Raw genomic sequence first — 16,661 nt, 5'->3', positions numbered from 1 at the left:
AGGTGGGATATAAGACTGTTGCTCAGGCATGCAGGGATGAAGTCAGGAAGGCCAAAGCACGACTGGAGTTGCAGCTAGCAAGGGACATGAAGGGTAACAAGAAGGGTTATGTTAGGAACAGGGGAAAGTGTGGGTCCCTTACTGAATGGGGGAGGCAACCTAGTGACAGATGATGAGGAAAAGGCTGAAGAACTCAATGCCTTTTTTACCTCTGTCTTCACAGGCATTAGCAACAAGTAGGGGGTGTACATGGGTGCACATGCACCCCCTGAGATTGGCCAGGCACTCCCTGGAAACCCAGCCATGAAACTGGAAGTGCCAGCAGAAGTGCACTTCTGGTTTTGTTGCTGGCTCAACAACTGGCCGCTGGGGGACGCCCCCATCGGCAATCTACTGCCCCCCCCCGACTCGGGAGGCACCAGTCGCCCATGTTCATAGGCAAGGGCAACACCCAGGCACTGGGCGCACAATTTGGGGAGGAGATGAGTAGCCCTCAGTGGTGAAAGAATAGGTTAAGGACTATTTAGAAAAGCTGGATGTGTATGAGTCCGCAGGGCTGCATGCAATGCATCCAAGGGTGCCGAGGAAGTTGGCTGATGTGACTGCAGAGCCACTGGCCATTATAATGCCCATCTTTAAGAAGGGAAGGAGGATCCAGGGAACTACAGATCAGTCAGCCTCACCTCAGTCCTTGGAAAAATCATGGAGCAGGTCCTCAAAGAATCCATTTCTAGACACTTGGAGAAGAAGGTGATTAGAAACAGCTAGCATGGATTCACCAAGGGCAAGTCATGCTTGGCCACCCCAACTGCCTTCTATGATGAAATGACTGATTCTGTGGATGCAGGGAAAGCAGTGGACATAACATACCTTGACTTTGATACTGTCTCCCACAGTATTGTTGCAAGAAAGCTGAGGAAGTATGGGTTGGATGAATGGACTGTAAGGTGGACAGAAAGCTGACTGGATTATTGGTCTCAATGGGTAGTAATCAATGGCTCAGTATCTAGCTGGCAGCTGGAATCAAGTGGAGTGCCCCAGGGGTTGGTCCTGGGGCCGATTTTGTTCAATATCTTCATTAATGATCTGGAAGATGGGATGGATTTCACCCTCAGCATAGTAGATACACTGGAGGGTAGAGCTAGGATTCAGAATGACCTAGACAAATTGGAGGAATGGGCCAAAAGAAAGCTCATGAGATTCAACAAGGACAAGTGCAAAGTCCTGCACTTAGGATGGAAGTATCCCATGCACTGCTACAGCCTGGGGGCTGACAGGCTAAGCAGTAGCCTTGCAGAAAAGGGCTTGTGGGTTACAGAGGACAATAAGATGATGTGAGTCAGCAGTGTGCCCTGATTGCCAAGAAGGCTAACGGCATCCTGGGCTGCATCAGTAGGAGCACTGCAGCAGATTGAGGGAAGTAATTACTCCCGTCTATTCTGCACTGGTGAGGTCACATCTGGACTAATGTGTCCAGTTTTGGGCCTCCCATGATAGAAAGGATGCGGACAAGTTGGAGAGTTCAGTGCGGGGGGCAATGAAAATGGTTCAGGGACTGAGGCACATGACTTAGGAGAGGCTGAGGGAACTGGGTTTATTTAGTTTGCACAAGAGAAGACTGAGGGGGGATTTGATACCAGCCTTTAACTACTTGAAGGGTGGCTTCAAAGAGGATGGCGCTGGACTGTTCTCAGTGGTGGCAGATGACAGAACAAGGAGCAGTGGAAGTTTAGGTTGCATATTAAGAAAAGCTTTCTCACTAGGAGGGTGGTGAAGCATTGGAACAAGTTACCTAGAGAGGTGGAAGAATCTTCATCTTTGGACGTTTTTAAGGCCCATCTTGACAGAGCTTTGGCTGGGGTGATCTAGTTGGGGACAGTCCTGCTTTGAGCAGGGGGTTGGACTAGATGACCCCATGAGGTCCCTTCCAACCCTAACCTTCTATGAATACTAAAGAACTATACAACCAGAGCCTCAATTGGTGTAAACTGGTGTAACTCAGTTGTATATAGCTCTATGCTGAAGTCAATAGTTCAGAAACAGGTATGTTTCTTAACAAAGTCACTCACTATTGGTATTGTTCTGGTACCCAGTAACTTTACAGCTATGGAGATCTTTAGCTGATACAAACTGTATAGCTTCACTGACTTCAATTCTCAGACCTAATGCTGCCTAAGAATGGGCAAAGTAATCTGCAGGTGTCTGCACATTACTGCTGTATTTTAACTTTAACAAAGGTAAACCAATTTGATCCTATAGTTGTGAAGTTCCTGGTTACAAGACTAATAAATTATAGAAAAATGGGTTATAAAATAGTTGGGTAAACATGTCTGGCAAAGCCCATATCCTTCAGACTTCTGAGCTGAGTTTTAGTCAGCAAGTTGTTTGTGTGAGCTTTTCTTAAGGTGCAAATAAGTGAGATCGGCCAAGCATCCGATCTCCAATTCTGTAAACATTCACTTGTAAAAACTGGACTTCATCCAGTTCTGGGCTCCCTCTCAAAAAAGAAAGCACTGAATTCTAATTGATATATTACTATGCATCATGCTCAATGGTTTTAACAGCCGCCTTCACTTCATTTTTAGAAGTCAATTAAAATAGAAGTGCGATTGATAAAAAAGAAGTCTTGCTAGATTAAGATGGATGGTAATATGCCTGGGTTTATGTGGGTTATTAATGTAAAGACATACAAATACCTACAGACTGTTTTACGTACTTTTAAGAATCAGCAGGTCACTTAGATGAAAGTTAGGAGTAACTGCAGAGTTGCCCACCTGAATAGCCTCGTGGCCCTGGCTCCAGAATTTCTAGTTAGTTATGTTTCAGATCCTCCTCTCTGCTCCATTTTTGGGACACAGCATCCTTAACATACATCTAAAATATATTTGTACCGCATCTAAAATATAACTGTTATAGCTTATTTCAAGGCCTGTCAGTAATGGCTCAGCTGTCTCTCACCTGGGGGCAGCTTTAACAGACCTAAGGGGTCACATGCCCTGGTGCTGGCTGTTAATAGGGGCTAGGAATTGAGAACAACAGGAAATACAAGAGAGGAAGGAGCCTACTGTTTTTAAAACTCTGCCACTCTTTCCCCCTCCCCCCGGTTTCCTGCATTGTAATTTATATCCTAGATCCCTTACGCTCATTTGCATTATTTGCTTCAATGTCCTGAATTACTTGGCCAATTTAAGCATGCCACGACTCATCTTCGAGAGACATCATTCGACCTCATTTCTCCCCTTTATTCTTAAAACTCAGATTTGTGCTGACTAGTTTTTTTTTAATTGAGGACTCCTGCAACTCTGTTCATCTCTGTTGAGAACCAGCCCAAGCCCCGGAGCCTTTTCATGCATATATTCTCAAAGTTCAGCACCAGACTTTCTGCCCTACATTACAGGCTTTCCAAGGCACTCTTCCTCTATTGTATGGCTCGGGCTAGCACCCAGTGCCATTGCAAAGATGCTGAGGGTGGCACTGGGGTGTGTGCTCTGGATGGGTACTCTGCTTAATTGCTGGGCTTAGGTGCATGTGGAATGGGAGTGAATGGATACATGAGATTCTCAGCAGCAGTCCCAGGGGACGAGGTGTAGACATGCCCTAAGCGTTTCACTGCATCTTGTGCTTTATTTCATATGCAAGATCTTTGAGGCAATTTGTATCTGAAGGATGAAGGGCATCCACTCACACTGCCTGTTTCAGAACATCAGGAACTATATACAGAAAAACACCCCTTGATCAAGGGCATGGGCACATCCATGTGGCACACCACCTCATGTCCATCCCCCTTTAGCAAGGCATGGCTGAAGCCCCTTGCCAGTGGGACACCGGTGAGCTGGGCAGGGAGCTGGTGCCCAAAAAGGGGGGTGGAATCCGCTCCCTTGCTGACACCGCTGCTGCTGTCCCCTGCTGCCTCAGAGCCACTCCTGCCGTCCGTCAGCAAGGGGCCGTGGCAAGCAGCTGCATGGGGGAGTTGGGCTCTGCTGGGGAAAGTGGCAGTGACACACACATTCTTTGCAGCCCCTGTTCTCTGCCTTCCCTCTGCCCCCTCTCTGATGTCCCCCACTGGCCAGGAGCAGGCGCTGGTAGAAAGAGCCTGTGTGCCACCATCGCTGTCCCCTGCCAACTATAATGTGTGACAAGAGCAGATCTGGCGCTTCCCCTGAGCCCAGATCTGTTAGGGACAGTGGTGGCAGCAGAGGCGATGCCACACCTGCTTCCTCCCCATCAGATCCACCCCTGATCATAGGTGCATGATTCACTAGCAGATATCTAGGACAGATGCAAATGTGCACATTCTGTATTCAAATTAAAGAAACAACCCAGAGATTAAACTGAATAAACTAAACTAAGAAACTTTGCTGGGTAAGAATTATGTAGGACTGACAACCAAGAGGCACCACTGAAATATATGATCAATAACCACCCATGCACTTTTCCGGTTTAATTTTACATTATGACATAATCTCAGACAATACACATCCCTGAGGGCTTTTACTGCTGGCACATTATTTTTAAGGTTAAATATTCCTACTACTGAGATGTGCTTCAAGGAGTATTTATGTGGAAAATGCAACGGATTCCTTAAAGTGCCATTTACAAGTTAACAGTTGCTTTGAGCTTTAGCTTTACTGTTAATTAAATGCAGTATGTTGACCATCTGTCATTGTAATCTGTGAATTCTCAGGAAGGTAAATACAAACCACGGCTAAAATGTTAAACTGCTCTTTTGTTAGGACCAGACTGTGACCTGGCTAGTGTGCTCATGTAGGGGAGTGAGGGGGTGCACAGTGCATTGTGGGTAGCAGCAGGCAGGGGGGTAACATGCATAGTTCATGTAGGGAGAGGGGAGGGGTGGTGTCTTGGCTTTGACTTACTTTTCCTTCTCCAAATGTACCAGCCAGAGCTGTTGAGCTGTGCGCTGGGGAAGTAACCTGTACCATGACAGGACTAGGAAGGATTAGTTTTCAGACAATAAGTGAAGTCAGAACTCAGTGGGCACATTTGTAATGGTGCTTGCTAGATTCATTGCTCATAAGTATGCCCCGCCAATCCTCCCTGGCTCTGCACATGCCAAACCTGGAAATGCTGTGGCAAAGCTGCGCTGGAGTTTCTTCCAGCTACTCTCTCTGGCATTTTTAAAAGCAGCAGCATAAGTGAGGGGCTCCCATGTGTCACCATCTCACTTCTGGTTGTGGCATGTGCAGAGTGGGAGGGGTATGCCCAAGACTGCTGCAGGAACAGTACCGCCGTACCCAGAGTCATAAGCTGGTTCCAGATTGGCTTCAGCAGCACAGCAACTATGTATTGCTCCTTGCTCAGAACATCTTCCAAAGCCACGATTAAATCCGTAGTTAAAAAAAAAAAAAGGATGAAGAAAAGGGCTTAAAGGTCAAGTTTCGCTATGAAGATCAAACGACAAAAGATCAGAATCCATGAGAAGTTCAGAGTTGAAATCTCCGACCCGGGCCCAGCCCCATACAAATCTTCCATTGTGGATTTTACAAAGCTGAGAAATTTAACACGATTTTAGTTCCCTTGCCTTAAAACTATGTTGCACTTTAGACAAGTAAAAAGTCTTACCCGTAGCCTCCTCTCAAATGTGGAGATGTTGCCTTTGGTTTGCTCCTTCCTTTGCCTCCATTCAATCAGGTTTGAGTTATGCTCTCCAGGTAGTGAAATATTGCACTTTCCTAAAGTGGGGTTGACAACTCCTGCCAGAATGTGGGGCTCTGTGTTCAGAGTGATTTCCATTCCGCTGGCAAAGGTGACCCTCAGTGAACCATCTGGGCTGACCCGATAGATGCTCTGTGTGTTTTCTGTCCAAAAAAAAAAAAAAAAATCCACCCACGAAAATGGGGGAAGTTGCACTTTTCAGCTTGATGAAACAAATGTGAGATGTGAAAGGGTCATGTTTTCTCAGAGTTTACAGCCAGTTTAATAATATCTACCAACTTCTATGTACCTGTGTGACCTGGAACCTACAGCCTTGCAGACAGATATTCATTACACGTGGCTTCTTTAGCGGAGGCTTCCTCCAACCTCAGCAAAGGTCTTTCAGAATGCAAGTCTTTAATAGTCTGAAGGTTTTAGTCTATTGGGATGAATATGCTATTAATATAAACCCCCCTCAACATGCTTAAAATAATTGTACTGAGAATCGAAGTCACACAGGACAGCTGTTTTTTCCAATGTCTAGGGAACAATCCTCTCCCCATGCTGCCCTCTGAAAAGCAGTGGGAGCAGGTCCTGTGGGAATCTGCCTTTTCCAAAGATCCTCCCTTGTGGTAGCAGATGTGCGACAGCTGTGGCTGGGGGGCAGGCAGCGTGTTTCAATGGTGACGACACAACATGCAGTGCTCCACCCACAGGGTGATCTATGGGGACTGTCGTGACTTGGAAGAGGCCCCATTGCTGTCTGCAGAGAAGCTGTAGCAAGGTATACCTAAGCTGATACAAAGCAGGGCAAATTAACTTGTCTGGAGCTGCACACTAAACTGCTTCCAGGGCACGAGTAAGCTTGATTAAATTTAACTTGGGTATCTTTACACTGCATTGCATTCTGCAATGGGGCTATATGAGGGGGAAGGTGGGGGTCAAGGCTGGGAGTGGCCACAGTTGGAAGGACACAAAGGATCAAGGCCTTTTAGCCCCATGCCCACCTGCAGGACTGGGCTGCACCTCTGAGACAAAGCACAGAGCCTCACCCCTCACATGCAGCTGTATACAGGAGCCTGCCAACCAAGAACTTTAAAAAAGGATCATAATGGCTTGTTCATCAAAAAGCAGTCACTCCAGCTCTCAAAGAGTGAATTTGTGGAAGTGAATTTATTGTGGCAATACAGGAGGATACTACAAGTGAGAAAAAGGTGACTTTTTCAATTCAAAATATGTTGGATTCTTTAAATATGTAAGAGCTGTTTAGGTTATAGTCTATAAGAGTGCCACAAAGATGACACAAGCAAATTGCATGAAAAATTTGTTACATGCACACACACACGCACATGTACATATGTACGTACGTGTGTGTGAGGGCGCGTGTGTGCATGTATCAAACTTGTCCTAGATTATTTATATGCTGCCCGGAGCGAAAGAGAATTAGGCACAGTCTCTTCCATGATGAGCGTACAACTGAAGGACAAAGATTTATAAACGTAGTTAAAATCGTGAGGGCAGAGATCATGCAGCCAGAGGATAACAACAATACCAAAGTAAAATATAAAAACAACAAAACAAACTTTTCCACATATGCAATGGCTCCTCTCTCCAGGGTCCAATGACTTCACAAGCTGGGCTGAGGTAACATTAGCTTTGTGAAGTAAGTGGATTGCCCCATTTTATAGGTTAAGAAACTGAGGTACAGAAAAGGTAGCTGATTTGTTCAAGGTCAAAGTCTGTCTAAACAGGGCTGGAAGCAGAAGAGCACTTCAGCAACCTTTTCCTGGTGTCCTCACATCCCACCTCCCCCCAAACTCTCCTGTACTCCAAAAAATAAATAAAAAAGAGAAAAGATTAAATTCAAATCAGTGAATTAAATTATTGAGGAGGAACATTTGTTAATGGATTGGAGAAGCAGGCATATTTCAGCAAAGCAGTGATTCCTAATTCATAGGCATGATATAATTATAGTTTCCAGGGAAACACTATAGTACCTATGGGGGGCTAGCGATACATTTGAAATATATAACACAGCGCAGGTGCTCATCAACTGCTGTGGGTCATGTTTTGTTGTCATTCCTCTAAATAAGTACTGCCTTTAGACACGGGTGCTGCCAGGACTGAATTCACCCTGTCAGCCACATAAGGCAATTCAATGTTAAAACGTCCACAGAACAAGTTGTTTTTCTAGGTGGTATTTCTCAGAACGTCCAAATGAAATGCAGCATCAACAATCCTAATTACAGTCCTTTGGTCCCAAGGTGGTAAGTGATACATTAAGTCTTGGGGTAGCAGAGCTTTCAAAACCCAGAATCTATCCATATGACCTTGAATATGCTCTTAATTGGAAGAGTACTCATCAACAGTCTATTTCCGATAGCTATTTTGGTAATATTATAAAGCAAGAAGTAGCAACTTGTATTGAAATAGAAGAGGGGGCCCATCTGTACATATTTTGGTGACATTTTTTTTGGCTCGAAATGCAGCAAGGCTCTATGACTTGATTATTTAATCATTTTGGGGACAGAGATGTGCTTCCATTACCTTGTTTTAAAGTGTATATGGTAGAAGTAGCGGAGAAATTTGTAGCCGTGATCACATTTTCCCTGTTCGAAGTGTCGAGCTCTACTCTGGTCAGTTTTTCGACGTCGCTGTGGAAACTGCTGACCTCACCAGTTGGAAAGGTTGCATTGGTCAAGTGACCTTCAGGGTCATATCTGAGAAAACAGATGATTGTAACAGTAAAGACCTGTAAAGGAGGGCAATAGGTTTCCTCATGCTCCTGAAAGCAAATATAGGAAAAGTTAAAAAGACACTGGGTGGATTTACACATGAGCTGAAGTAATGAACTCCGGCATATATTGTACTGGAGTTTATTGCTCCTGGGTGCCGTGTTTACACAAGTGCGTTGAGCTGGGTCGGAGCGGCTGTGGCTGGCAGGGGGTCATCCTGCCAGCCTGGGGCTTCTCCAACCTGGCTCAATGGGCTGCAGAGGGGCTGGCTGGAGCATAAGGGTGCTTCAGTGTGGGGCTGGCCAGCAGGCAGCCATGCATTGAAGCACCCTCATGCCCCAGCCCGCCCCATCCACATCTACGCGTGCATTGCTGTGCAGTAAATAAAGCTACCACAAGGTAGTACTTGTATTTACAAGTACTAACCTATGGCAGAACTTATTAGTTTACTGCAACATAATAGGGCCACACATGTAGACACAGAAACTTTACTGCAGACCTAATTAGGTAGCTCTGCGGTAAACATCTTGTGTAGATGCTTCCCACTGGGGAGTAACTATAAAGGTAAGGAATACTGCATTTAATTAAATAAAATGTTGTATTCCTTAAATTCTTTATCTCTGCCTGAGTATGTATTTTTTTTAGTAGTTCTGGGTAAAATATCTTTGGCAAGCTGTCACGTTAGTGTCATGACTCATTAGTACAAGTTGGAATACACAGAGAATAGCTGGTGTTTAAATCTCCTGATACGATACTTGGAGTTGCCACTAGAGGTCATGCTGCACCCAGATAACTGCACAGTAGTACAGAAAAGGCATTTTCTTACATTTGAATAAAAATAAATCCTCACAGAGACTGTGAATTTCAAATATCGTATTTTGTTGCTGAGGTTAAAAAACTTAATATGCACGATGAAATTAATAAATCCCACTGTCCTAACTGAATAGATAGGCTTTATCTCTGCAATAGTTACATTGCCTGACTGGCATTCACCCATATGTCTACTTCCCGTGGGATTATTCAAATCAGCAAGAACTTCTCATCATGCAAAGGGCAGCGGGGTCTGGACCTAGCCATTTTAGATAACCAAATATCATCAGTGCTGGGTAAATTATATTCTTTTTCATGGTTCTTTATGTGTATTTGAAACAGCCAGCATTATGATAAAATGAATAATACAAAGACTTGGACCAACTTCTCAAATGGATTTTCACTTCTACAGATAAATTTATACTTTTTCTTTTGGCTAAGGTGACCTTGAGGCCAGTAGTAAAGCAAACTGAAGGACAGGTTATAAGCTTGCCCAGTGTCTCAGAGTCAAACCAGCCTCTCCTTTCTCCTCTTCTGTGATGTTGTGGTTCTGATTAATATTACTATCACCCAAAATAAATTCAAGAAAAATCATAATCAAAATAAAAAAAAAAAATCACAACCCATCACTGTTTTCTGCTCTCACTACAGCAAGCTGTTAACAAATATTGAAGCAGGACGATGTGAGATTCAAACATTAAATAACAGTACCCTTGTAAAGCAAGTAGCACAATGCAGAAGATTGGCTAACATCTCTGCCAGAAAGCATTATGTACAATAACGCCCTGTGACTGGCTTTGTTCCACATTAAGACCTCCCGCCCAATCCCGAGACCTTCAGTAATGTAAATACTTCTTTACTCGTCCAAATGGACTCACTAGTATTACAGGTCCGCTTGTACGCCTTAGGAAAACTTGGTCTACTTGTTAGTACTACTGTTTAGATTTCTATTCTGCCCCCTATGATAATGAAGGCTTGCAAGGTAGACGCATACGCTCGTAGGTGCAAAGGAATAGTTAGATTATGCTATTTTAAAATCCTTCTTCCCACATCTGCAAAATGCTGCGAGACCGGATCCTCAGCTGGTATGTCAACTGGCATAGCTCCATTGTCTTCAGTGGAGCTATTCCAATTTATATCAGCTAATGATCTGGCCATGTCCTTTGTTTAAAGTGATGGCATTGTAGCTATTGTACAAAAGCCTAAATTAGTCAAACAATGTTTATGTGGCACTAAAAGTATCTGTGCACAAAACGAGGGAAGAAGTGGGGCGGGGGGGAGGGGTTTCCCCTCAAAAAGAAAGAGAAAAATAGAGCAGATGTTCTTTTCACACAGAAACATGTTTGAGACGTAACTACTGAACAACTTGGGGTTTTTTTGCCAAATTAATTCATTAAATGTTAAAGATGTTACAGTTCTCCCTCTCTATTTCTCTTTCTACTGCACTCACATACGCCATGAGAACTTATTTTCCTTCCGGCCCCTGTACTGGCTCAATGCAAATTGACTCGCTTCCCTTCCTGCTGTTTACGACTCTACCAGATCACTACTGTTCATCATTAGGAAACGCCACAAATGCTGTTCAATCATATTTCATTTAATGCTTGGTCAAACAGATGCGAGAAGCTAGACAGACTATTCAGATTTCTTACTTTTAGAAAGGATTAAATGATGGGTTTCCATTGGAGCATCATGGCTCCTTTATTGGCACTCCTTTGTGAATAAGATTTAGGATCTTATTTTTGCCATTCTTACTGACAAGATATATGATTCCCCATGCAGTTTAAAATGAGACGAGAGGAAAATGGGACAAAGTGCTATGGGATGGCAGTACAGACGTGGTGCTGAATAATTCCACCAAGGCTAACGGCGAGATCGTGGATCCCCTACACTGATGTCGTCTGACTCGGGTAAGTAGTCCCATTGACTTCAGGGTCATTGCTTGTCTTTGCCAGTCTGAGTAAGGACTCCACAGTCTAGGCATATGGTGCTCCTTCCCCATTTCCTTTGGGATCAAAAGGGCCAAACAAAACCTTTGAGGGCCAGTTTCTGTCGCTTGTGGAGAGGGGTCACGGACTTTGAATCCTGGCATATCTTGCACAGCAACATGCTACTCATGCCAAAGGCAACAACATCAGTATCTATTTCTTGATGTGAATCTAATCTGGGGGTTCTGTTATGAAACCTGTCATCGCATTGATAAGGTGAGTCATGAAAACAGTCACACTGATTTCAGGGGAACTGATCACAGAAAGAATTACTCACCCACACGTGAGATGCGGAACCAGATCTATACATTCAAAGCCAATTTTCATCGCTACATGTTCCAGACAGTGAAGGGGGGATGCAATCTCCAACAAAAAGATGGCCATTGCATCATTTAGAGGGAGTCTTTTCTTGCAGATGTTCCCTTACCCTACTTTTTAACTGGGGCCCTAAACAATTTCCCCTGCCTCCCGTGTATGGCTTTAATGATACAAGATTAAAAAAAAAGCAGATGACTGAAAATTGTACATTAGCTGTAATTTTATGCAAGAGCTCTTTCAGCACTTCCATTTCATCAGATTACAGTAGATGGGTGACAAGCACTTTTGTAGGTGGTTCTCCTCCCTCTTAATAATTTCCCTCTGTGAGCAAAACTGACAGATAGGTAGATGTTTCAAAGCGTTCATTATCGTTGCTCATATTCCAATGTATGTGATACATGTTTTTAAACAAACTCATCCCAATTTCAGCTTGAGAGCGCCGTGGCTGGAACATTCAGCTCTGAATGCAAATCTAGCTTAAAAAGAAAATAGGATTCCAAGCAATTGCATTTGCACATGATTCATATGTTAATTATTCTGGCCCTGATGCCATATTTATGTAGGATTCAGCAGCAACTCAAATTCATGCGACTCTTTCATACACTCTAATGTTTCCAAGTGAAAGTCAGATGTAGACTCAGGATGCTTGGGATGTGAATTTCATCCCAACCCGCCTGGAAAATACAGCTTGGTTACAAAATGAGCAGGGAGCATCGTGTCTGTGATCCACTCAGGGCAAAAGGTAAGGACCCTCTCTTGAAAACTGTTATTACCAAGCACAGTGCTAATTGCTGCGAGTTGTCCTGCTGACCGCAACTGCATGTGTCACATTTCATTTCTGATTTTTTCAGGTACGAGTAATACTTGGAAAAAGGACGTAAAATAGCTGACCCCAGATAAATATTTATGGCAGTATTTAATTAATTCATTAATTTATTTAGTTTGGAAGGGTGCGACGTATGGATTCATTAAATTCTAGTGACTGATCCAAGAGAACAAACCAGAATGAAAGAGTAACACGTAGAGATACGATGACACCCACTTCTCCAGCTTTTACCATTTTTTAGGGCTGTACGGTCTTAAAAAAGGTAGTGACAAGTAGTGCCAGCATGCCAACTCCTGGCATTTGGCAGAAGTGGAGGATCGTCAGTGTAATACAAAGCATGAGTGATGACAGAGCGCTGCACAGCCTGGAGTTGAAACAGTGAGAGTGTGAAGAAATGTTTAATTTAGCAAAACTTGTTTAGGTTAGTCATACACATCATATTAATTTGGGGCACCCTTTGCTTTTCGAATATTGTGTCCTCAGACAGTGCTATATCCCTTCAAGGTACAGAGGTCTCTGAGTCTGCATGACATACAGTGTAGAAGACACTTGGGAGAAGGCCGAGTTCCCTGTAACAAATGTTACTATAAAGCTGGTGTCATGCTTGAACAAACAACTCGCCAGAGGACAAGAGACTCGAGCAATAATTTTGTGAAATAATTTTGAAGGGAATGTCCTGCATAAATTTAAATGGGCCCGAGTAAATATCCTTGAATGAAATCAACCGTGAGAGATGACTGAAAGTCATCTGCTCTGAAGTTCTCAGCTACTCCAGTGTAAATCAAACCCTTGTAATGGAGGGCACTAATTAGTTTTGGAAGAGACCAGGGCCTGTATTCCCTGCGGCACTGCGACCTGGAGCTGTTATGAAATTTGTAATAGTAGAAATACTGAAATAGTAAAGGACCAGTAGCTCAGACCCCGATGCCGTAGTTCTGCCGTAATGACTGAAATGGGCCAAGCCCATACTGTATGAATTGTTACAAGAGCCAAAAATCAAACCTAATACCCATAGCTGCTGAATGCTCAGTTCAAATATTCATGAAATACATATGAGCTGGATCTACATTGGAGGCTCTTAGAGTAGGGAACAATGTTGTCAGATCACTGTCAAAAAGCACCGGGAACAGAGTACATGCGCTGACCTAACTCAGGGGCTTTGCTTTGGCGCACGCGATGGTTGAAATTTCTATCAGTGAAATTCCTGAGAACGACAGCTGAGCTTGGAAGGGGCATGTCTCATTTTGATGTCCCGCACACTGTCAACACCAGACACATCTCCATTTTAGACTGCTTCTATCAACCCTATTAGTTTAATCAGTCTGTGCCAGAATTGGAGAAGTCAGGATGGGAAAAGGTCTCCTTGGGCATCCACTCCCCGCCATGCACTAAGCAGCAATTTTCTCTGCATTAACCCCACTCGGCTTTTATAAAATATATTTCTGAATCTCCTTAATTACGGTGACTCAATCACCTCCCGAGGCACTTTCTGCTATTACCTGGTTCTCCTCAGTATGTTTTCTGATATCTCTAACATGGTTATTTCCAAGGCACATTTTAGACCATACCTCAGCTTTTTAGCCCCTTTCATTATTGGAAAGCACCCTTCCTCCCTTCTTGTACCACCTCTGAAGTATTAATAAAATGCTATCTACGTGTCTTCCATCTACCCCCAAACTGGGATGGCTAACAATAAGCAGTCTTGATGCTTAATACATCCCTAGAACCAAACGTGAACTATTTCTTACCCACAACCTCCATCTGACATCTGAATGTTTGATAACTCCTTGCCTGACATCATCAGCCATCTTTTCTAGCTTTTGTCAGGTTTATAGAAAGTTTCTGCTGCTTTGCTTGGTCCTCAGGCCTTTCCACATTCCCTTGCTAGTTATTATACATCTTATTTTCCTATTGTTAGCAACTTTACATCTTCCATATATTCACACCTTTCTTCTTTTTGAGATCCCCGCCTTAATTTCCATTTGCCGGCTTCCCTTCTTGAGTCCAGGGTTCTGCTAACTCTGTTTCTCCCTCCTTACCTTCCACCCCAAGGCAGATTCCTGTGCACCACTCAGCTCCTTCCACCTGCTAAGCCACCTTTTCTTGGCACTCCCTCAGTTATAAAGGAGTCCCACAGGTACGTTCTCCGCCACCCTAATTAGCACAGTAAATGCAGTGCAAATAATTACAAAAATGACACTCTCCAAAGTTATTTTATGGCCCCCTATCCGAGCTCACTCTCTCTCTCTCTTTCTGCAGCTGCTATCCATGAAAAGCTATAAACATATCTTATACGTAACAGCAATTCCAAATAACAAAGTACAAATGAAGTGTAATTTCAAGTACTTTTTGCTTCACTTGACGTACACTAAGTATAGTGCTTTTTCATATGGTAGGCTTTGGTGCTTTAGACAATACGGCTGTTTTGAATAAAGCTTATGCAGCAGCTCAACTTGTCTCCCATCATGTGGAGTTATCAGCAGCATGGCTTTCAAAATTACTAGACCCGACTCAAAAAGAAAAGGCGTAATTTTCGTTCTAAATTATGTTTTTTTTACGTCAGACGTTTTAAGTCATGGACTTACTCGTACACAGTTGTCCACCCGTTTTCATCACTCTTGGTTGCTAGAAGACCTGTGTTGCCCGGGTACGTCATCAGAGCCAAGTTATAGCCTTGAGCATAGACCCTCTTCAGGACACCATTGCTGCTTATTGTTAGCCAGTATACCTGGCCTCCGGGCACCACCAGCCACAGAGGCAACCCACTCGCATCTCTGCGGATATGAACTGAATTCCCATTGCTGCTAGTGATTGTGCCAATATCCCCTTCCCCGTTGTATGTGAAATTGTAAATATAGTCCCTTGTTATCAGATTCAGTGTGTGGAGATGGGTCCCGTTGGTGGTGAACTGATACAGTTCTTGGTCTGCTGGGGATGCAATCTCATAAATATTCATGTCACTGAGATGAGCCTTGTTTCGACTGACTGCACGGATGCGAACGTTGCCAAGGTCTGCTATGTACAGTGTGTCATCAGGAGAGACTGCTAGAGAAGAAGGTGCTTTCAGCTTTGCATCTTTGGCATATCCACCATCCCCTGGAAAAAGCGATATCATTATTTTAATAATTTGTAATCTACATATTTAACCTATCGCTGCATGAGAAGCTGAACTCCGCCTCCCTTCCAAATCATTTGCAAGAGACAGTGAAACAAAATCTTTTTTTCCAATGAATTTAAAACCCATTATCTAAAATGGTGTAATTCTGAATCAGTATCACTGAAGATTAACAATGAGATACAATTATCTCAGTTACACCAATTTTGCTAAATCCAAAGCCCTGCTGCTGGGAAAACTATTACGCTGCAAGATGGGAAAGCACAACACAATGACAGCTGAAGACTCTCGCTCCTTGCTTCTTTCCCCCAGACTGTAGTCAAAGCACAGTATTTCCATAAATAAAACATTCATTCAGAAAATAAGAACCAGTAATTGGGAAAAAATAGCAAGTGAAGATTAGGTTATAATTAAAAAAGCCCAACAACCTGCTGGTAAAATGTTAGTGTGGTATAAATGAGACGTACTGACAAAACCATTATGGGCTTATATGGTCCATACAGGTTGGGGAAAGGTGTAGTTTAGTGGTCTGGACCTCCATTGAACTGTAAAGTGAACCTCTGTGCATAAGCAGAAGCTTCTGCAATTGGTTGGGAAGAGAATCCACTCCTGACCCCCAGGGAAAGGGGGATGCTGTTTGCATTGCTGCTGTCTTTTGAGACTGCCACTGGGCAAGAGAGCTTTGAATTATGGCACCACAAAAGCCTTTGGAAATGCACTGAATTAGCGCTGCTCTTCGCCAAGCTGGCCATGCTCTCTTTGCCGTTAGCACTGGCAGTATCAGGTCTGCACTGCACTGCCCTGACCTTCCTTTGAGGCAGACTTTTCAGCTGTGGGGATCACCGCGCAGTAAAGAGTATTGGCAGAGTCTCCAGTCTTACCCCTTTGCTAGCTGAATCAGGTCACAGAGCCAACGTCGGCTATGTTGCTCATCCCTGATTGAAGCTGATGTTCCTTGGAGGTGCACGTGATGTTTGATTACCATTACAACGTGACATGGCCCCCAAAAAAGCCTAACCTTTGGAAACCCATCTGACAAAGAGTGTTTTTTGGGTCATTAAAGGTTCTCTGGTTCCAAGAAAAAATCCTAATCCCAGCCCCCTGGCCAACTCCCAAACAATTCCTTCCATGGTGTCAGGATCGGATGAGGTAACTCTTTATTTCCTTGTCTAAAATTTTGAGCTGCAGTGCTGTGTACTGTTCAATGGCTCCCACGT

At 43.7% G+C, this 16,661-nt stretch overlaps 1 protein-coding gene across 2 annotated transcripts in view; it reads right to left on the bottom strand.

Moving 5' to 3' along the window:
• Positions 1–16,661, bottom strand: part of TENM1 (teneurin transmembrane protein 1) — a 490,026-nt gene that overhangs the window by 48,594 nt on the left and 424,771 nt on the right. For both annotated transcript variants that reach the window (XM_019521566.1, XM_019521567.1), the window contains 3 exons: positions 14,915–15,425; positions 8,200–8,372; positions 5,581–5,816 (listed from right to left, as the gene is read on the bottom strand). In XM_019521566.1, coding sequence (XP_019377111.1) covers positions 5,581–5,816; positions 8,200–8,372; positions 14,915–15,425 — 920 coding nt within the window. The remainder of the gene's footprint in view (positions 1–5,580; positions 5,817–8,199; positions 8,373–14,914; positions 15,426–16,661) is intronic.

This window comes from Gavialis gangeticus, unplaced genomic scaffold (genome assembly GCF_001723915.1).
Source record: "Gavialis gangeticus isolate Ggan-Ray unplaced genomic scaffold, GavGan_comp1, whole genome shotgun sequence".
Taxonomy (NCBI): Eukaryota; Metazoa; Chordata; order Crocodylia; family Gavialidae; genus Gavialis; species Gavialis gangeticus.
The sequence above is the reverse complement of the archived record's forward strand: the minus strand, read 5'-3'. Positions and strand labels throughout refer to the sequence as shown.